We start from the raw sequence: 24,222 nt of genomic DNA, 5'->3' as shown, positions 1-24,222 counted from the left end.
CAAGGTGGTGGAGGGAGAGATTTTGGAAAATGGGAAGTCGCAGATGACAACCCGGAGGGGGTATATGTGTGGGCTCCCTTAACAAGGAGCTTATTAGTGGCTTAACACCGACTATATTTACACCTGCCTGTAAAGGCAAAACCTTCAGGGAGAGCAACTTTCAGAGGGATCAAACTAATTGTGGTTTTACTAGCTGCAACTACAGAATTCTTGTTCATCTTAATTAGCTCTGAAATAGTGGCTGTGAGTGAAGCAACTTGATCAAATAGCTTTTTTAACTCACTGAAGGAGTGCACTGTTGGTTACCCAAATTTGCAGGGGCTTGCCTTGATGTAAAGACGGTAAAAGTGATATCTGGTTTAACCAGGTTCTGAGAATTCAGTGTTTTTTCATATTCTCTTCGTGCAGCCAGAAAAGATAGTTTCTGCTCGGTACAAATTTTAAGAACTTACTTCTTTTCTTTAAAAGTTGTGCAGCTCATGACCAAGCTGAATGTGATCCACCACAGTTAGAGCAAACCTTTCTTCCAGCCAGCAGTTAGTGTTTTGACCCTTTTTAGCCCACTGAATACATATATCAATTTTAAATCAAAGCATAGTGTGGCCATACACCTTACATTGTAAACAATGTCATGAGTTGGGGATGAATTGTACCAAACTAACAAGTAACCTAATCCTTGCATCATGAAATGGTGTAGCAGATCTAAATATGAATTTGTAATTTCTGAATTGTATCTCAGTAGGCTGAATCATTGTCACTCCCATGTGCAAGTACAATTATTGTTTAATAGTCTACTGTAAGCTATCAATTGCCTGGCACCGTGGCATGCAAATGATAAGCAATTAAAAACTTTACTGTCTTTATTATTGATGTTTAATAATGATATCAATTGTAATGCTTGACACCACTATTCAGTTCAGTAAAAGAAATTATTTCAGTCTTGTATTATAATGTTACTCCATGCAATACAATATAAATTTTGATATATAATTTTTAGGACGGTTTTATTTTCAATAAATTTAATTAACCTTGTGTTTTTGTGCTAATCAGGATTTAACAATGAGTGATTCCATCGTGAAACATAAACCAGCAAAAACACCTATATAAGCTTAAAATAAGATAACCCTGAAACTACAGCCAGAGACATTGTTCAGAAAGCAAGTAGTGCAACAGGAGTTAGCAAAAGAACAATTTTTAACATAATAAAGAAACAAAAGGACATAATCTTTAGTCTTTGGACCTAATGGACCTACACAAAATTGTTATCATGACACTGCAGGAAATAAGGAACACTGACCAGGATCTCAAGGATATAGGTTCACGAAGGTATACCTGGGAAGTGATGAAAAGTGTCCCACAATTTGAAAAGGCTTTTTTTTAGTCAGCATCAAAATAAACTCCATACAAAAATTCAAGTCACAATCCCAAGAATCTCAACAGTCACCCTAAAAGGATCTAATAAAATCTATACTATAATAAAAAAAATGTTCACGTCCCCGTTAATAATAAAACAAATCTCCAAAAGACCGTATAGAAACAGAAAAGTTCTGGAACTTACTTGACAATAGCATAAATAAAATCAGAAACTTCAACGCTCAACTAGGCACAAAAAGAATATACTGTGAGACCATCAGAAAATGGCCCGACCAAAAGAGACAAAATCCACAACTAATCTTGAAATCTACATATTTTAAGATGAAACCCTCAAAACGTGACTACACTGAAGGAGAATGACAACTAGACCACGTCTTCATGGACAAACACCACCACAAAGAGATCCACAAACAAAGGTCCTCAGAGGAGTAGATACAAGCTCAAATTACTACGTAGTCAAAATTAAAATTAAATTCATCACTCACCAAAGGAAGCAACAAAACCAAGCCCCTAAAAATTAAAAGAAAAATAGACCCTACCCAACTAATTAAGAATGAAAATTACCAAACAGCAACTGAAAAAATAACCATCATGGATAAACTCGAAGACCTAGTCAATAGCTTTAAACAAATTACTGAAGAATTGGCCCCAATAAAAACCCTGTAAAAAGCATCAATGGTGGAAAAGCGAATGTGACAAAACAGTGGAAAAGAGACATCAAGCATGGCTATTACACCAGTAATAGCCATGAAAACACTTCCAACATCTAGTAAAACACAAAGAAAGAAACCACCCAAACCCTAAGGGAAATAAAAGGGTACCACAAAGAACATTGAAATCAATAAAATAAAAATTCAACAAAACGCAGTCGAGAGACTAACACAAAACCTTTAAAAAAACAACTCTAAAAACATGAACTCACAACCCTACTAATGAAGGATGAAAACTATAATCTGGCCCATAACAATAATGTCAATGCGGAAATCCAACCTTAATATTTCATAAACTCCTAAATTCCAAAGAACCAATAGAACTGCTAAATTTTGACACAACATACAAAATTCTTTTAAGAATTATCGTTAACAGGATTGGTTTAAAACTCAAGAAAGAACTGGAATATCAGGGAGGTTTCAGAGCTGGAGGAGCTGTCCAGACCAGATCACGACTCTCAAGCTAAAAATGGATTACAACAGAAAAAGATGCAGAGCCATTGTGATAACATTTGTAGACTTCAAGAAAGTATACGATTGCATCCACAGAAATTACCTACTAAAATGTCTGAGATACCTTGAACTACATCCCAAATTAATAAACATGATAAATAGGCTAAAACAAAGATATTAGAACTTCATAACATTGCAAATAAAATTGGCTTCAAAATATCATTCAAAAAGACGGAAATTATGCCCTGAATACCAACAGAATTAAAAGAGATATACATAAACCGTAACAAGTCAAAATAGTATCCAGGGTAAATACCTCGGAGAAATAATAACAAACAACCTAAAGAAAAACCCTCAATCCAAACAACACACAAACAAAAACACAAAAATTAACCTAATACACCTACTAAAAAAATATCTATCCATAAAAGCATTAATAACACTACAACACAGTTAAAAAACTGGAAGCCACATATGCAGCAGACACTTTGTTCCACATGAACAAACAATCAGACTGGCAAACTTCAGAAAATTCAAAGAAGGATTGAAAGAACCAAGCAACAGGTAAACAAACGGTATGAGAATGACGAGCAGTGATGGATCGTGCCCAACACTCTTGTACAAAGTGTTATAAACAATCACCGATACCATGCATAAGAGAAAACTAAGATTCTTTAGACACATCATGAAAATGCAAGATTTGAGACTTCTGAAACAGCTGATACAGTACAATCTCGACTTGAAAAATACCAAGACAGAATGTAGATGGATCAGAGAACTAAGAAGATCTGAAGGAAATAGGTCTTACACCAGAAAATACCAGACAATATAAAATTAAACTAAAAAATCAAGAACAAGAACAATAACACGTGCTTCACACTCACAAGAAAGTAACTCACAAGACAAACATTTTCAACACCAGAAAGGGCACAGAGAACAAAACATATTAAAAATTACTAGGAGGACTGCAAGGCTCAAAAAGTCCCTTCAAGAGACTTTGATAAGAATTGACTAAAGAAATCCTATGAGATCATAAAAAATGAAAAAGAATATGATGGTAAACATGTTAGCTCTAAAAAGTGTGTGAAAATGACTAGAAATTTTTCTAAAATTGCTATCAGAAAAAAGTTAATTATATTTCAAAAACGAGCTTCCTAACTTGAATAAAATATTAAATTCTGTGAATACAGATTCTGAACGGCTGAATTTTTCTAGACATACACTACTTAGCAATTTAAAAATCAATTTTTGTTTCATGTGCATAAAAAATAATTCTTCATTGATTGAATGCGAAGATATTATTTCATGGCGTAGGGAATATTTAAGAGAAATTAAGAAATTTTGTGGAGTAAGGAAATTTATTATGTAGATGAAACTTGAGTTAATGCAGGACATATATAGAAAAAAGGTATGGGAGGATAAATTAACAAAAGAGTACAAAAAATATGCTTTTATGAAAGGTTTATCAACTGGGATGAAAACCCCAGATGAAAAAGGTAAATAAATAACTCAGGAAGAGGAGGAGGAGGAGGAGGAGGAGGTTTAATGATTAATACACACGAACTGAAAATGGGCTTTTGAATGGTAGTTTAAATAAGAGTATCTTCCCAAGGGTAACATCATGATGAAATGAATGGTGACAATTTTATGTAGCGGTTTAAAAAACTGTCAAAATTGTTGTTAAAGGATCTGTCATAGTAATGGATAATACAACATTGCCTGAAAACTAAAAAATTCCAAACGCTTCTACCCAAAAATCAGAATTTGCCAAATAGTTAAAATTGAAAAACATTGCGTATACAGAAAACATGTTAAAAGTAGAAGTTATAGAAACAGAACTTATAAACTCAGTTAAACAAAAATAAATTCATTAGGTTGATGAAATAGCCGAATTAAAATATTGTGTCTCATTGCGTCTTCCTCTATACTACTGCAATTTTAACGCGATAGAATTGATATGAATGCAAATCAAAGGCTATGTTGGGAGTAATAATACATTTAAGTGATATAAAAAAAATGTATTGGTAGAAGGTGATAACAGAGTAGATGCAAATGCTTCGAAAAATTGTATTCAACATGTAATAACAGAAGAAAAAAGCACAGGAAGCAGCAGATAATTTTTGTGAAAATATTATTGAAGATATTGTGATAAATTTGGGAAATGATGACAATGGTTCAACAGGCAGCAGCTTAGCAGATATTGAAGAAATTCATGAAGTAACAAATTTTTTTTTTCTATTTTACTTGATGAAATTGTAATATAGCAATAACATACCTTTTTAAATTTTTAAGATAAAAATAAAACAGATAAAATCATTTTAACACAATTTTCTAATTTTCAAAGTTATTTTTATTTCATTTTTATGTTAAAAGTAAAACGTTTTTTCTCAGATGGTTTGCGCTAAATTAAATTACAATCATTTTACTGTTATGTTTTAGTTTGGTGCATGCTTTCGTGAAAAAAGTTGTACTTTCATTTTCTCCAGTGGTATGGGAAGGATGGATGTTAATACATGGAAAGGAATACATGAAATGGAATACTCCATTCTGCTCTGATATTTCATTATTCACTTCACCTCTACTACACCTTGAGGACAAAGCTCATTGGCAGTTACATTAACGTCATTCTCCAGAGCGTCCTGGCAAAAAATTACTCCTAGACTGGTATTCAAGGTTTTGTGGCGTACCGCACACTTATGTTTATGCCACCAATATTGATGAGATGTAAGAAACATTGACACTCTTCTAGTCACTAAACACCTCTATCAGTATCAATCTGTTTTCTTAATCTCCCGACATTAAACCACTTGAACCCATTACTACTTATTATCAGCAGTTACCACTTATTAATCAGCAAAGGCAAGACCTTATAAACGGAGTCCCTTTCCTTAGTGGATATGTTACCATTTAAATTATTTTCTTAGGAATTGTTATCCTTGTCAGATAACGCTGAGCAAGGCCTTTTCACACATTATTAGTGGTTTTTCAGATGGAACAACCATGCCTATTATTTCAGGACTGGTAAATTTTGTCCCACAAGTACCAAGTAAAGGTAGGTCGGCCTTAATTCTTCCCACCACTCATTTGATATAAGTTTGATCATGTAGAAAATATGCAGACATATCTACCCAAGTACAAAAAACATACCTTGGTATACAAAACAAAAATATCCACCAAAACTGCAAAAATTTAAAGAAATGTTTTACATATGTATTCAACAGGAAATACAATCACATAAATAATAAAACGTTTTAATTACATAATAAAAAATTTTAAATGTATAACTCCAGAATGTGCACATTGTTAACATAGTATTTAAATCTGTTATGTTACTCTCCATTCCTTTTTAATCTTATAAATATATATAAAAATTACATATTCATCTTTATAATGAGTATTCTCATGAGATAGACATAAGGCTTAACCGTAAAGCATAGTTTTAAAAATAAAGTATCTAATGTTTGACTACTGAGACAGACCTGGTGGATGGTGTTGAGTGATATCAGTAGCAGAGGAAAGACCATTTTTTGGTGGCTTGGAGACATGAACTTCACCCCACTACACCTCATATCATTCTGTTTAAGAAAAATGTTGGCCAACATATTCAAATAAAAAATCTTATAAGAAAAATCATTACACCTAGATCATTCTGCCTGAAGCCAAGAAACTTTGCCACAAAACTTCATAAAACTTTTGGAATAAAAAAGTAAAGATTTGGCCATGACCATATAAATACGCTAACAGATGAAAATGCTGAAAAAAGGGCCAGTTAGAATAGGACCTCTCTTTATTTGATCATTAACATCCCGAGCAACCACTGTTTTTTAGATGACAATTTAAAAGCACAAAATGAGCTAAGATAGTAAATTGCACCCTACCGACCTCATTTCCAAGAAAGCAGTATCTTAGAAATTTAAGAATTCAAAGTAAGGAAAAATATTAATGCACAGACTCATCCAGTTTGTAAATAACACTTCAGTTAGAAAATTACAGATGCATTCTGCTACATCAAAGAAAAAAAAACATATAAAATTTCATGTCAAAACTGTAAAATATACTCACTTTACTTCATCTCTCATAGAATCACGAGAATTCCTTGAATCTCGTGATGTTCGACTATCACGACTATCAGGACGTTGTGGCCGATCCCTTTCTTTATCAACACGTCTATCCAAACTGTCCCTCCACTCAGACTCCCTATTTTCTCTTTCTTTATCCCGTACATCAAACGGATCCTAAGAAAAAAGAAAAACAATTACCAGCACATTTCATGAACTTATCACAGAAAAAAGTTCTGTTTCTTGCTGTCCTATTATATTATAAAGTTATTTAATTGTATTACAAATCTATTTAAACAGCTATTAACATGTATTTATTTTAAGTTTACAAGATAATACAGTTGCAATGCCTTTTTTTGAAGTAAATAGGTTTTCCAAGTTCTCCTGATAAATAATTCTGTAAATTATACAGTTAATGTACACTGAAATGTGAACTTACATCTTAAATTTCATAAAATTTAATTTCTTTCCTAAGTGTTAAGGTAGGCTAATTTCTTTCAAACTGTATTTTTTTAGTTTTTAACCTAAACAATTTCATTTAGTTTAGTAGGCTAACTTTTATCTTATTGCTCAACATAGGTTTTTGTTAATTTATTTTACATAATCTTATGTAAATAATTATTTTTCTTTACTAGTAACTCACATGTGGTTTTTTTATATCACTTTCACGATCTCGTTCATCAAAATAATGTGATTCAGATTCATGACGGTCTTCTGTATCCAACTCCCTATCTCTGTCTGCTCCTCTATCCCTGTAAAACAAAATCTGTGAAAATTATTTAACTAATTGAAAAGCATAATTCAATTTTTACACAAATTCAAAATCGACATAAACCCTCCACCCTTTCACTTTTCTTACCAATCATTCTTTCTTCTTTTGAATAAATACTATAGGTATTGTTAATATTTCCTTATTTGATTACTCTCTAAATAAGGACTGGAAGCTCAGTATTAAACTGTATTAAAAATAAATAGGCTGGTTATGTGTTGAATTTTTTATATAAAAAAGAAAAAATACAATTTAATGTACTTTTGTATTAATATTAAAAAATTTTTTTAGAAATTAAGGTTTAAATAACAAAGATCATCCAAAAATACAGAATGTTTCAGGAGAAAGTGTTTTTAATAACTTTTACCACAGGAATAGAATTATGGTAAATTAATTTTTTTCTCTACCAAAAATATTATTTAGTGATGAAATAATTCAGCTTAACAGTTCATTAAAATCATTAGTTAACTAATTTTATACATTTACACAATTTAAAAATTAAAACGACCATTTATTTATTATTTTTTTTATAAGAAAATATGTAAGGTGATAAGGATAACACTTTTTGACATGTTGGTTGTACTATCATCCTTACAACCTGATTGTTCTGCAACATCAGGAACACCTTACCTACTACCATCCTGAAAATTAACAGGTGTAAAAAATAAGGATTAAATTGATAAAGATAAGTTTAATACTTGAGCGGCTCATGAAACCGTTCATGAGCGGTTCATGGAGAAAATATAAATATGAATTCAGCATAGATGAGTAATATCTCAGTAGTTTACACTGTCATTCTGTCACTCAGAAGTGCAAGTCTTGCTTTACTGCAAGACACATGCAACTCTTGCAAGCATTGGTCCCACGTGACAAAATTGCTTTATGTGTATAATAATGTACTAAGCTAACTCTTGTCTGGGGCAGTGGCATGCCGATGATGAGAAATTAAAAATTTTGTTAAGTCTTTGTTATTGATGTTTAATAATAATAACACTATTTGTAATGCTTGTTATATGTAATCATGTTATAATGTATATTACAACTTCATAGTTTATTTTTATGTAGGATACAATTCTATAGTTCATTTTTATAACAGTTTCATTCAGTGTTATTTCCACTAATTTTAATTTACTCTGTGATTTTGTGCCGATCAAGTTTTAACAATGAGTGAATTCTGTCGTGTATCATAAACCGGGAAATCCCTTAAGTAGCTCAGAAAAAAAATTAAAACATATATACAATCTTAAAACAAGATAACCCTGAAACTGCAGTCAGAGAAATTTCTCAGAAAGAAAGTAGTACAATATGCATTACAAAAGAACAATTTTTAACACAATAAAAAAACTCAAAATTGATAAATTTATCAATATTGTTATTTCAACATGTTAGCTCTTTTTTTCTGTTTAACCTCCAGGTCCGCAGTTAAGCAATTTTTTTCTGCAGAGGATGAGATGAATTCTTTGTAGCGTGTGTGAAAAATGCCTTGCCTGATCGGGATTCAAACCCAGGACCTACAGATGAAAGGCCAAGACGCTACCACTCGCACCACAGAGGCCGGCCAACATGTTAGCTCTAAATAAAAGTCTTTTTTACAACATGTTAGCTCTAAAAAGACTGAAACACATGAAAAATATTGAATAGTTAAACGATTTTACTAAAACCGTTATCAGTAAATAAGTTTATACATTTTATTTCAATAACGAGCTAGCTAACTTGAACAAAAAATACGAATACCAACTATGAACTGCCAAATTTTTCTACAAGTACATAACGTATTTTAAAATCAATGAATTTTTGTTTCAAGCTTAGAAAAAGTAATTCTTTTATTAATTGAATGCAAAGATATTATTTCATGGTGTAGGAAATATTTAAGAAAAAATAGCCTATTTCATGGAGAGAGTACGACAAGTTATTAACTAGATGGAACTTGGATTAATACAGGAGATGTATAGGAAAAGAATCATTTATCTTTTCCAGCTAGGTTAAAGAAATAAGAGTGAAAAACACTTTTATGGAAGGTTTGTCAGCTGGGGTGAAATCCCCAGCTGGAAACGGCAGATGATTTATAATAATGCACGTAGAAAATGAAAACAGTTTTTAAACGGTGGTTTATGAGTATTTGAATCCAGATCTTCCCAAGAGTATCACAATAAAATGAATGGTATGAGACAATTTTATTCAGTGGTTTAAAAAAAATTGTAAAGATTGTTGCTGAAGGGTCAGTCATATTAATGGGCAATGGGATGTAACATTAGCTTAAAGCCGGAAAAATTTCCAACGCTTCAACCCAAAAATCAGAAATTGGCGAATGGTTAAAATCAAAGAAAATCACATATACCGAAGATATGTTAAAAATAGAACTTTTCTTTTAAAAATAGTAAAATCAGTTAAAACAAAAATAAACTAATTATCAAGTAGATGAAATAGACCACAAAATCAAAAACTTTTGCGTGTTGTATCTTCCTCCAAACCAATACACAATTTTAACCCAATAGAACTGATACAGGCACAATTCACAGGCTACATTAGGAATAATAATGCAATATTTAAGTTAAGTGATATAAAAAATTTATTGATGGGTGCAAATACTTGGAAAAATTTTATTCAACATGTAATTAAAGAAGAAAAATGCACTGAAGCGGACATTTTGTGTAAAAATGGTATTTAAGATATTGTGATAAATTTAGGAAACAAACAGCAGCTTGTCAAATATTGAGGAAATAAATTGAAGTAAACACATTTTCATCTGTTTTACTTGATGGAATTTTAATATAACAGTAATATACGTACTTTCTTCAAAATTTTTTTTCTATGATAAATATATCATTTTATCATAATTTTTAAATTACAAAAGAATTTTTACTTCATTTTTATATTACCAGTACAGAAAAGCATCATTTCTTGGATGGATTGGGCTAAATAAAATTAGAACCATCATACTGTTGGTTTTCGTTGCTGCATGGTTTTGTGAAACAAGGTTTAGTTTTTGTTGATTCCTGTACTTTAAAACAGATTTTCATGTTAATAAGAATACAGTTTCATGGGCGACTTTGACAATTATTACTGAATAATGGCCATAATAATAATAATAATAATAACCATAAAGAAAATTATGAGAGCTGTCCAGAAATTAACTTAAATTTTGAAATAAAAAACCAACCAAATAACAATGCACAAACTTTTCAATTCCTTCTCCGTAGAAATCTGCCACCTTAGATTTTTGACATCCATCTTGCAGAAAACTTGTAATAACCAAGCTTCCCCGATATAATTTCATGCAGTAAACTTCATGAAATTTGGAGGAAATGAAGCAAGAGTTCCGTAATCTTAATGCAACAATTTTCACAAATTTTATCATTGATTTTCATCGTCATTTCATCAGTCACAAGGCTAGGCCGACCACTGTCGTCCTCATCATGAACACTGGTATAACCATTTTTAAACTTAATGCACCACTGCCTCACTCCACCTCCACTCATTATTCCAGCTCAAAGTCCTGATGAATTTCAATTGGTTAGAGGTTTTTTACCAGTAAAAACCTAATCGCTGAACACAACTCACAATTAGTAGGATTTTCTATTGGAGCATACATTTCAATAATTCACAACAAACAAAGTAGAAAAATCACAGTCCATACACTACAACAGCTTGATGCTAACTCAGTGTAGAAACATTTTGACACCAAGATGTGGCTCTATCCCCACCCATCTTCATGCTAGGCACAAACGTAAGTTACTTTCCATATCAGCCTCATATAAAAGACATTTTTCACCTTTTAACAACGTAGGTCAAATTTAAACTCATGGCAAACTCAAAGTTAATTTACTTAGTCCAAAATCTTTATACTGTTATTTTAATAGGGCAAGAAATCACTTTTTAAGAAAATTTTTGTTAACGTATATGAATAAATAATGTACCTTAATCTCAAGATGAGAAAGAGAGCTGATACTAAATGATTATTAGCTAAAAATAAGATATAAAAAAAAGTAACATGCAAAATAGTCTTGAGTTTTATGTTGCTAAAAAGCTGTTATAAACAGCTGAATAAATTGCTTAAAAAAAAAAAAATATCAAAATATGTTGCAGACTATGTGCGCTAAGTACTCACAATCGTACATAATCACGACCGTAACCTCTATTATAGTCATTAGGGCCATTATAATATCCACTGCCAGTAGAACTAACAGGTGGAGCTTTCCCTCTGCCATCGTACAGTCCACCAGTTGAACCAGCCAACCTATTACCTCCACTACTACTGCTTGTGCTGCTGGCTGAACTCTCTGGACCTCCTCTGGCTCGATACCTGAAAAAGCAAATTATCACTATTTAAATATTTACTAATACACAAGTTTATTATTTTTTTTATAATTTTATTGAGTTCGTCAAATGAGTATTCAAAGATGATGACAAAACAATATTGGCTATTTCTTCTTACAAGAAAATTAAAGAACTATTTCTAAAAGCAACTTTTAATTTAATATAAATTGTAATATAAATCGAATCTTATATTTTGCAAATTGTTAGGCTTATACAGAGTGTACCATATAAAATGCAACCCATCAATCACTCATCCATGAAATTTCAAAAGTCAAGCTTACTCCCCTACTCGTTACTGAAATGGACTCGTCCAACATCTGAGCATCGCGGCGACGCAGTAGAACACTACCGATAGTAACAACAATGCAATCATAATGTTCAGGGTATTGCTAGAGACAAGATGGTGTTTTCACTAGATGAACGTGTTTTCATTGTTGAGTTGTACTTCAGTACGAAATCAGTGGTGGCAATGCAAGATTTGTTTCGCCATAAGTACCCAGATAAACCAGCTCCTAACAAAGCATCAGTATTAAGGTTAGTCGCAAAATTTAGAGAGACCGGTTCTGTTAATAACAAGGAACACAAAAGATCTGCATCGGTGTTGAATACAGAGATACAGTCGCTGAAATCAAAGACCGATTACTCGCCTTGCCAAATAAATCAATCAGACGTTTGTCTGCTGAAATTTGTCTAAATCAACTGTTCATCGGGTGACCAAACAATTACAATTACTACCTTATCACATTCAAACGGTTTATCGACTTCTTGAGCCCGACAAAGAAAAACGGCTACAATATTGTCAATGGTTCGGTCGATTTCTGCGTGAGGGAATTAATGTTATGGATTCGTTATTTTTCACAGATGAAGCACAGTTTCATTTGGATGGCTACGTAAACAGCCAAAACAGTAGAATTTGGAGTGCTGAAAATCCCCACGTTTATCACGTAAAACAATTACACCCGCAGAAGTTGGGTGTGTGGTGCGCGATATCGCAGAAGAAAATAATCGGTCCTATTTTTTTCGAGTACACCATTAATGCAGAACAATATCAGGATATTTTATTTCAGTTCATTGCACTCTTGGAAGAGGACACTGCTGGCTACAACATGACGGTGCGACATCGCACTACGCAGGTTCAACTTCTAATTTCGTTGAGGAATTCTTTAGTAATCGTGTTATCGGTCGAGGCTTGTGGCCACCAAGATCTCCAGATTTGACTGCGGCGGATTTTTTTCTATGGGGTTACCGCAAAGAAAAAGCCTACAGCAACAAACCACGAACACTTGAAAGACAATATTGAACAAGCTGTAAATATCCAAATATCCAGCTATAAACTTTGAAAAGTTGCAAGAAATGCTGTAAAAAGAATTGAAGCTTGTATTCAAGAAGATGGCGGCCACTTCCAACACTTACTCTAAATGTAAGGTAATGGATGGTAATTATAAAAATTACATTTACATTTACACATGCCTTTTTATTATTTCAATACCTACCAATATACAATATAAGGTTGGGTTGCGTTTTATATGGGACACCTGTATTTATATGATTTATTATTCATTATTTTTAACATTTAGCTCTTAATAAATTAAAAGAGAAAATATGTTATCAGATATTATAAAGTAGGAGATTATAGTTTAATTTCAAAGACTTTTTCAAGTCTTCTAGACCTGTCCACCTTCCTCAAACTTCAAATATCTACCTAAGCTACCTTATCATTCAATTCAGATTTACTATTTTTCAGGATTTGTTTTCACTGCTATTATGTATGAAAATAAAATGTAGCTGAAATTATGTTCAAGTACAACTGTAGAGAGTGATTCAGGAGGAAAGGAAAATAATTTCCTGGCTGAATCTAGAGCTTGAAATAAGGAAAAAAGTTCATACAAACATATGTCTGAAAACACTTTGTTATAGAGTTACAGCTAGAAAAAAATTTCACCCCCATAGTAAAATGACGTCACACTGAAATTTTTAAGGTGTTTTATATATATAAGCAGGTGAACTTGATTGTTGCTTACGCTTTTTGAACACAAAAATCAAATAAAACAGGTTCCAGAACTGTGTCTCCAGCGTTAAGTTTTTTGCTCTCTTTTGTTTTCAATAATAAAAGTTGATTTTTTCATACACTTTATTGCATCAATTTTCTTAGAATGAAGTTTTCTACAAGTTTTAATAATAAAATATAAAATTTATCCATTTACTAGTCGTTCAACAAAGTTATTGTATTTCACACCTTAAAAAATGTTTTTTGTCAAAACATTTTTCTGTTTTACATTGGATAGCACTACAGGAATACAGTTCTAACACCTGTTTTATTTTATTTTTCAGGTAAAAACCATAAAAAAACCATGAAGTTTACTTCTTAATAATGCCCTAAAAACTTCATTCAGTATGACCTCATTTCACTGTGGGAACTGAAATCCAGGCAAAACATTTTGCTAGCCATAATTCAATAACTGAGCATTTTCAGACATGCGTTTGTCTGAACTTTTTATTTCAGGCTCCAAAATCAATTCTAAAATTATTTCCCTTTCTTCCTGAATCATCTTGTATATGTAATATAATTAATGTATAACTTAATATTTAAATACAAATTAAATTTTTTTTACAATTTTTTCAATCTTCATTACTTCCAGAAGTTGCAACTGGGAAAAAATAAAAAGAAAAAACTGTATAATATACCCTAGACAAGCCCAAAATATTAACAAATATTTTGTTATATATATTGTTATATATAATATTTGGATATTCAATCTGTGAAAATATATGAGAAAAAGACAGAAAATTAGTATATAGTTGCGGAAAAGAATATAGCAACAATGTGTATTGGATGTTCCAGGATGTAATAATAGGTTCCAGGAAATAATTCAGGACACCAAAATAAGTAAAAAATTTCATATAGACATGTCCTATTTTGCTTTGTTTTCTTTCTGGATGCCATTTTTTGATTTTCAACAAAAAAAATTATTTCTCAGAAACAGGTAAACCTACTTTAATTAAAATTGGTAAATCTAAGACTAGTGTCGTATTCTACAAAATAAAAAGTCTTGAAAATGTCGACTTCAAAAATTTCAAAATTTTAATTATACCATCTTAATTTTTTATAATCTTCAATTGATCTTTTTTTTACTTTTGCAGACTTTATTAAGCATTTTATTTTTAGCAAAATAGCACCTCATTTGTAAAAATCCGTTGATAAACTATAGTTACTGAGACAATTAACCAAGCGGTATGCTTTCACACCATAACGCAAGCTGATAATTTTTTTCTATGTTATTTCCTCCACTAAATGTAATAAAAATTATTAAAAAATAATAATAAATTAATAAAAATGATCACCTTGCATTACGGTGGATAAGCATACTGACAGGTTAATTGTCTGCTATAATTCGATTGTTTGTCAACAGATTTTTACAAAGGAGATGTCATTTTGTTCAAAATAAATGCTTAATAAATTTCAAAAAAGTAAAAAAATCTTATCAAACAAATAATTACAAAGATATTGAAGATTAAATTATTAAGATGGCTGCCATTTTGAAATCTTTGGTGACATTTTCAAAAATTTTTATTTTGTAGAACAAGACACTCGTCTCAGATTTACCAAATTTAATTAAAGTAGATTCACCTGTTCCTGAGAAATAATTTTTTTGTTGAGAATCACTAAATAACATCCAGAAGGAAAACAAAACAAAAAAATAGGAATTACAGCATTATGAACGTTTTTGCTCACTTTGGTATACTGAATCAGTTCCTGAAGTTCGGCTAATACATCCCAGAACATCCTGAATACAAATTCAGATAAACCTAAGTAAAATGTATCAGCTGTGAGGGTGTATCAGCTAAAGTTTCTGAATTCAATAAAAATGACTTTTATTATTCCATTATTTAGATTATTTCATTTAATTCAAACTAATATGATTTATTTTTTGGCAATACTAGTATCCAAAAAATTTAACAAAAGCAGAACCACACTTTTGATTTCTATTTTAAGTAGGGATGTTAGAGCTAAATAATCATTTATGAATCAATAATTAATAATACACAGTAAAACTTGTTATTAAAAATACATTTCTGAAATGCAATACAGTATATATCAATGAAGCGCTTAAAGAAAAAACCGTAAGTGTTCAAAACACACACGCACGCATATACATACCCTAATTTATTTTTAAATCCATAGTTTATAATTTTTTTTTACAGTACTACAAAAATTACATGGAATACCTGTCAGGCCGATCACGATCTCGTTCCCACTCCCGTTCTCGATCACGGTCATAACAGTCTGGTGTATGCCTGTCTCTACGTCCATCAGACTTAGGTGGACCACGGAGATCATCATCTCTCTCTCTATCAGATAACTCACTCTCTGTTCTATTACGACGAGCACCAGAAGATCTGTTACTACCACCACCTCCTATTCAGAATGAATTAGAAAAATTAATTTATTGATATACATCTAATTTTATTAACATATAAAATAATCCCAAGCATGCAGAACATATGGTGATACAAAATGCATTTTACAGTATAGTTGAGATTTTAAGAAAAATAAATCTTAAACATACCAATTGTTCCATAAAGAATTAAGACCTGTTAATATCAATTGGATTTAAAAATTAGTTAAAACTTATTAAAATATTAATTTATTATTGATGGTGAAAGATGATGTGAAATCTGAAATAGTTATTGAAAACCGATACTAATTCAGGAAATATTTAAATTTAGATGGAGTACAAAACAGTAACAGATACAACAGACATTTTATGATGAATTACAAAGCAAGCAAGTATGACTGGACAGAAGCTTACAACAAAAAACAAAAGAAAAAATTCAGCAAGCCAAATACGCTAATAACAGGGGTGGTAATAGAAAATAGTATAGAAAATAAAAATCAAACTGTAAAAGACAAATGAACAAATAGTGATAATTTAGAAAATAGAATACACAGTAGACACGTTAAATTAAAAATGTTAACCCGATTTAATGCTGTTTTATTTAAGTAAAACCATGATTTTTTTACTTAAATTTCCAATCTGTAGGCAGAGTGATAGCATCTTGGCCTTTAATCCAAAGGTCCTGGGTTTGAATCTAGGTCAGACATGGCAATTTTCATATGCTACAAAATTCCATTTTCATATCCCATGGACAAGCTTCAAGCTTATGTGAGAAAATCAAGAAAAACTGTTTTAACTATTAAAAAAATGGATGTATGGTGATAAAATAACTAACATTATAGATTTTTTTCACTATTGCGTTAAAGTAATGTAAGGTGTGATCATTAGTAAAACTGATCTATGCCAATTGCATACATAAAAGACAAAAATAAATACAAGTGGGAACAGAAAGTATGGTAAAAATTTCAGTAATTCAATACCCAAGAAACAGTATAACACTTTAAATTAACAAGTACATTCCAAACCAATAAATTTTAATCAAATGTAAATAAATTTAATAAATCTATTTCTAAACTTACAACAAAAATTAGGAATTTGGGATTTTTTCAGTGTATGTTTAGTAATGAAATTAAGTAATTTAGAACAAATGATTTTTTTTCTTAAAATTACCTTGAATTAAATGAGGTGTCCATGAGTAAAAACACTTTCACGCAATATGTTACTATAGAAAAAAATAATTCTAATCAGTTTGCTTATTAATTTTACCCTGAAAATAATTAATTGAATAAATTAAAATTAGAAGGCTGAGAATTATTTTTAAACAACTTTATACTTTTCATAACTTCAAAAACAATTTCAATTATGTTCACTCAAGCTAATTAATTATAAATTCGAAAGATCACTTTTACTATTTTAAATAATTTTTTATAATACGTACATTTTATAAAACATCCAAACCAAAAAAACTATGCAGGTAACCTATCCAAACCTATAATAAACTAACAATAAATAAAACATCTTTGGTACGTAGTCTTATTTATATAATAGTTTTCACTTACTAACAATCTTTACTGTTCGAGTGCTTTCAGATTATTAATTCATTCTCAGGAACAATGATGCGTTGTACATTATAATTATTTACTTCACATACCATTAATTATACTAAATTAAATTTTATAAAAATATAAATATTACAATTGATCATAAAAAGGTAAAATAAAGTTAACGTTATTAGTCATGTCAGTATGAAAGTCTCTATTGTTATCAAATAATGTTATTCATAACAACTGAGATCTTTTTTTATGGCACAGTTTAACAATATTATTGGCGATCAATTGTTATATTTATATTTTTATAAAATTCATTTAATCTAATTAATGATATGTAAAATAAATAATTGTAATTTCTGAGATTATTGTTCCTAAGGATGGATTAATAATCTGAAAGCACTAACATTACTACTAAAGATTGTTGGAACTATTATATAAATAATTTATATATACAAACGGGCCATGATTAATAACATACATAATCTTAATATATGTTTTATGAGACAAATTATCATATCATAAATCTCTTTTTTTACTAAATCTATTCAACGGTTTTTTTTTTAAATTTATTTAAAGTTTTAATAAATAACATTTTAATTCATTACATCATAATTCTAGAAAAAGAAATCAAGAATAACAATTGTATATCTTATCTAATATCTAGTGACAGTACTTGGAATCTTAAATTATAATCATTCATTAAAAAAAGAATTAGGATTGGATGACCACAAAAGCCTGCTAAACATTATCCAGCAACTCATAAACTTTACTTGTGTCAATTGTGTGATATAAGGCTTGTGTCAAATCACAGCAAGGCACACTCATATAAGAGAATTGATGGGGACATTGTTTTTAAATTATGTATAAAAATACATGCACCTGTGCGCGCATAATTATTAAGCTTCCAACACAACAATAAATATTTTCCTGCCAGTTTTCTATTCAGCTTGAAAATATAATTGTAGGCATCTTACTCCCATTGCTGATTGTGCCATTGTTGTATTGTATATACAAGTTTGGAGCCTTTTTCATATTCAGCCTTTCTCCTTTCTTCTTTCTCCCATTTCTTCCTCCTCCTTCCACTACATCTAATATTTTCTTTAAATGTTTTCAACTTTTTTTTTATTTTTCTCATTAAAACTCGGTTCCTATGGAGACTACACAATAACTAATCTTATTGTAAAACTTTTTAGTCTCACAAGTGTCTGACTAGTTTGATCTTTCTCAATTTCTTTCTGTTATGTGCTCACCTTGTAGCTTCAACATAATCGCTACAACCTATATCTAAGTTACATGTTTTATATAATCCAAACTAAGTCCAACTCAAGCCTCTCCACATACCACTATTACCAAATTAACTAAACCTTGATATGTCTGTGGGAAAGAAAAAATAAAATAATATGCATGCACACTAGAGTGGTCCTTAAATAAGGGTAAACATTTTTTCCCTTGATTTTCTTTGTGGCACGTGCTATTTTGATCTACTCTATAAAAAAGAATTACTGTAATATCTTGAGATTTTTTAACTCAGTTAAGTCGTACTACCCGTAAAGTTTCAAAAACTAGGTAGGAATTAATAATTAAATTCAGTTGCAAAAGAAATTATGTTTAATTAACATGTAATTAATATGTGGATATAGTACAGCAATTTGAATGTTATATATAATATTAATAAAAAAAGTTTTATTAAAATACAGTATGTTAGATTTTACTTCATCTTAAGATATCAAAGTTGATTTCTTAGAGTTCACATAATTGCTTCTAAATTGCTTAATTAATAAGTACTGCTTTTGTTTATCTTTTGTATGAAGTTTGTTGTACTGTTTCATCAGTGTAACCCCACATTCAGCTATGTCATTAATAACAAGTGAACTAGTCATTGCCTCAATTTTCTTGTAGGATTAATTTTCATTACACTCAGTTACATCTGTTTGCAAAAATTTTGATGGTAGCTCTAGGATTTTGAAAAACCTCAGGCTGTTACTGAATACAAAATCTTGCAGGCCCTTTTTAAGAATGACACCTGGATCAATTTGGGCACATTTCAATAGTTTATCATTGACTTGGTCCAACATTTTCCTTTTAGTTTCTTCAGGGACATCAAAAAATGCAAATGTAACAAGCTCTTCTAATAGGTACCACAAATGTTGGAGAAATCTTTTCATAGCGCACTTTGAAATTTCCTCATTAATACTTCCTTTTAAATATATCAAAAATTCCAAGTCATTTCTAGAGGCAAACGGATATGCTTGAGAGCAGGTGTTAACGTAAACTTTCACAACAAATGAGTAAATATTAAAAATTCCTGCATCTTCTTTTTTTGGGAAGTTTGAACTGATCTCTAAATAAATAGATCTTAAGCAAGTAAATTGCCTTTGCCACCCATTTAACTCAATGCAATCTCCCTGGAGCTCTAAAGTCAATACCTCTTTCTGGCACTCCTCCAAAGAATATTATTGTGAGCTTTAAAAGTTCTTTGTAGTCGTTTTGTGGTTGAAACTGAAGTTGGTTTTTAGCGAACTCAAAATGGTATTGATGCAGTGTTAGTCACATTTTATGAACTAAACCATAAGATGTGGCAGCTTTAAAATTACTGTGATGGATCGAGTTTCACAAACATTTAAATAGCTTAAACATCTATATGTCAGGCCCTGTTGAAACTCCAATTGACTTCCTAATAACTGCATAAGTTCAACTCAAGCATAATTTTGAAAATATGATGACGGCAGCTAAAGCATTTCTTTTTTCATCTTTTGCTCTAGGACACATGCTCCACTATATAATCCAGTATTTACTGAGGTTATAACAAAACTCATACATTTTACTTCGTCTGTGACTCCCCAGGATTCCAGTTTCATTACAGCACAAGCTATTGCCTCTCCTGTTCCAGATTGAAGTTTTGGAACAAGTAACTGCTCAATGCTTTTTTTCTTAAAATGATAGGTTAATCTTTCAACCGTTTCACTACCTGAAATATCTTCTAAGATTTTTCTGTCCCAATGAATGGTCAAAGGTACATTAGCTGAAAATCCACTTGTTAAGTCTTACACTCTCTTTTCTCTGCTTTGGATTCTAATGCGTTGAACAGAACATTTGTTTACATTATACTTAGAAGGGTCATATTCCACACTTTCTAGTGTATTAGTCAAAGCAACAGCTGCTTTTCTGTCACTTAACTTTGCTGCATCAAGGCTTGCAGCTATGTTACTGTTTAAAATATTTCTTCTACCTCTTTTCTTTGGAGGTAGATTACAAGATGAAACACTTCATATATAGAATTATTTTCACTTTCAGACGAGCTGTTTTAATCTTCATATCCATCCGGAGGAATTGATCTTTGTTCAAAAAACAATTTTCAATTCTCTTCATGCTTTTTTCTCTGTAGACTTTGCTTCTTTCTTTACAAAGTTTTTAACAACATTCCCATTTTACCAAGTCATTCTTTTTGTCTTTGAGCAAGCAGAAAATCTTTCTTCTTTTTATTTTAATCATATTAAGAGCATTAGCGTGGGCAATATCAGAAAGGTCTTCCAGAGCAATCTTCTAGTCATCTTTCTGCTTCAAACTTTCTGAGCACTTGGCTTGGTTTCTTCTTTTTCTTTTTCAGCATTTGTCATTCCTTGAATAGACCTTCAATTTTATTAACTACATGTTTTTTTTTAATCTAGTAAGAATTAGCCTATTCCCAAATCAGAAGCACATCACTAGCAGCACAGAGAGCTGAGGCTCTTATATTTAAGTTAATTCATTTTTGTAATGAAAAAAATGCTAAGAACTTCTTTTTTAGATGAAGACCTCGTTTGGTTAAGTGATGTTGACATTTGACCAAAAAGCCAAATATCTATAGATGTTCTCGTCGTCACAATGGCTCCTTTACTACAAGGTTCCATACTTAAATGTCTACAATCAGTATTAAATAATTCCAAACTTAGTAATGTAATGACTTGGTAACATAATGAAATAAAGCCACTACTTTAACAAATTATTGTAAACTGGAATATTATGTTATTGCAAACAACTAAATATATTTTTAGTTAGAATAATTTAGAAAAGAACACAGCTGCACAAACACTCCTCACAGTACAGTAGCCAACAGGAAACTGAGCTCTCAAGTCAGGCTCTGCATGACACTGGCAAGCGCACGTTTGGACATGAAATGTTTATGTTCATACAGTACTGTATGAACATAAACGTTGCAAGAGGCTGTCCCTATTGAGTGAGTTATGATTGGTTGAGATGATGATCAATGTCATTTTGGTGTTCACCATTTTAATTTACTCTGACAGAAATTTTGCAAAAATCCTCTATCTTCAAAATTCTTGGTAGCAACCTCTAAAACATTTTTTAAAAATTAGAATTTTTTATGGAAATCTTTTTTTTAAAAAACAGAAATAAAAGGGTGCCCTGGGTAAATTTTAAAAGTTAGTTTTTAAGGACCATCCTAGCATGCGCACAGACATACGCGCATTCTAATTTCTCCCTATTAACAAGATTCAGTAATAAATTTCCTCTTCTATTCACATTAAGCCTTCATTTTGAATTTTATTCAAATTACATAATTTTCAACATCCTCCTGCAATAGCACATAACAAAGATCTGTATTCTTTTCTATTTTAATCTATATTGATTCGGTTAAATTTTTCTGCAGAAACACACTCTTTACTTGTACCAATCCCCTTTTTTATTTTTACTTAATCTATACTTGGTAATTTTACTACATTAAGACCAAAATTCTCCAACTACTAGTATATTATGATTCAATATTCTTTCAATACGTCATTATCCTCCTTTCTAATTACATTTAATTATCTTTTTTCTACTCTTAAACTAAACTTCTCTCCTAATATAAAATTTAGGCAATTTGGAATTTTCCTTTTTTTTGTTTCTGTCAAAACAACAACCTAACTAGAAAATTTCACATATTTTTTTCTTATGGATTACAAGTCCATGTTTAAATTTATCCTTCACTCCTTTGTTGCTTATAAGAGTAGAAAAGCAGTAAATAAGTCTTGCCTTACATCTTTCTGACTTCAAATTTGCCTTCCTTTATCTTCTACGCATATCAATAGCTTTAAGAAAAATTAAATCCAGGAGAACTCTCGCTATTAATATATTATATAAAAATAGATTACTCAAATTAGAAAAGAATTTATACATGTAAATTTTTATTCAGTTTAATTTAACATAGGAACACTTATTTGAACAAAAGAAAATTTTAATTAAGAATACTTGAATTATGAAGGGGGAAAATCATGAAATTAGAGGAAAGTTTCAGGAATTCTCCAACTGGAAAGTTAGAAGATTAAAGGAAAAGGATTTAAAAATTACGCCAACATTGACTTTATTCCATCTATAAAGACAGAATATAAATAGAAAATAAATGCAATGGAGAAGAGAATACCATTATTATTAAGATTATTAAAAATGATAAGATAAGGAATGTATTAGCAGAGAAACATTTACTTAAGTTTGGAGAAGTTGCAAAGAAAGCAGATCATGTGGTAAAAAACAATGTTAGTTATGTTGGAAAACAGCAGTAATATAAGGAGAGTGAGGACAGGTCAATGAGAGGGGCTAAAGATATACTAGTCTAATTCGTACAAAAAATTAGTTTTGGTATGTAAAATCTACCTGCTGTATGTAATTTTACCTGTCAGGAATGTTTAAATATATAAATGAAGAACATCAAATACTGTACTGTCTATTTAATTCAAAATTACCTGGTACATGATTAGCATTTGGTCCAACAGAGCCACTGTTACTGCCAGACCATGGAACTGGTTGAGGAGATCCACCAGAATTCTGTCTATAGAAGAATCCAGACCTCTGCTGGTCACCATGTTGCTGTTGCTGTTGCTGTTGCTGTTGCTGCTGCTGCTGCTGCTGCTGTTGTTGTTGCTGTTGTTGCTGCTGCTGCTGTTGTTGCTGATGTTTTTGGAATCGTGGTGGCAGATTATTCTTAAAATGACATGAAGAGCCTGTCTGACCACCTTGTTGTCCAGTTCCAGTTTGATCTCTTTCAGGACGCATTTCTCTATCCCTTTGCCTTTCTCTTTCTCTTTCTCTATCCCTGTCTCTATCTCTATCACGTTCTCTATCTCGGATACCTACATCTCTTCGATTTTCCAACTAAGATAAACAGATAAAATCAAGCATAAGCTATGGTGAAACCATAAATTTTTGTTTATACCAAATGAAATAAAAGAAATTTAATTAAACTTTGACTTAGGTTTATCGAGATGGAACAGCACAGTAAACATAATTAGGGGTTAAATTATAATCTGGTAAAGGTGAGGCCCTCCTACAATTGAACATAACAAATGGCATCCCAGTCATACAACTGTATTGAGTATCTCGGCTTCATTGTTGGAGAGGTTTTAAAGCAGGTGAATATCACCAACTACTGTATCAAGATTATAAAATCAAGAAAATATAAATGTCTACAACTTTAACTCTTCAAGAGTGAAGAGTCTTTAATTCTGCAAATCAACTATCAACCTAACACCACTTCACTAATATTTTAAAAAGAAAAAACTTCAGAAGAAAATTATTAATATTAATCATTAATATTAATATTATTAATCAGAACTGGCA

General features: G+C 31.0%; 1 protein-coding gene across 9 annotated transcripts in view; it reads right to left on the bottom strand.

The window, feature by feature from the left end:
- LOC142328426 (uncharacterized) overlaps positions 1 to 24,222 on the bottom strand; it is a 225,623-nt gene that overhangs the window by 159,905 nt on the left and 41,496 nt on the right. For all 9 annotated transcript variants that reach the window (XR_012757269.1, XM_075372155.1, XM_075372162.1 and 6 more), the window contains 5 exons: positions 23,349 to 23,757; positions 15,909 to 16,098; positions 11,473 to 11,667; positions 7,239 to 7,347; positions 6,600 to 6,772 (listed from right to left, as the gene is read on the bottom strand). Coding sequence is in view for 8 of the 9 variants with exons in the window: in XM_075372155.1 (XP_075228270.1) it covers positions 6,600 to 6,772; positions 7,239 to 7,347; positions 11,473 to 11,667; positions 15,909 to 16,098; positions 23,349 to 23,757 (1,076 nt within the window). In the remaining variant the exon portion in view is untranslated. The remainder of the gene's footprint in view (positions 1 to 6,599; positions 6,773 to 7,238; positions 7,348 to 11,472; positions 11,668 to 15,908; positions 16,099 to 23,348; positions 23,758 to 24,222) is intronic.

Source organism: Lycorma delicatula, chromosome 7 (assembly GCF_047948215.1).
Source record: "Lycorma delicatula isolate Av1 chromosome 7, ASM4794821v1, whole genome shotgun sequence".
NCBI classification, from domain to species: Eukaryota; Metazoa; Arthropoda; class Insecta; order Hemiptera; family Fulgoridae; genus Lycorma; species Lycorma delicatula.
This window is presented reverse-complemented; position numbering and strand designations above follow the sequence as displayed.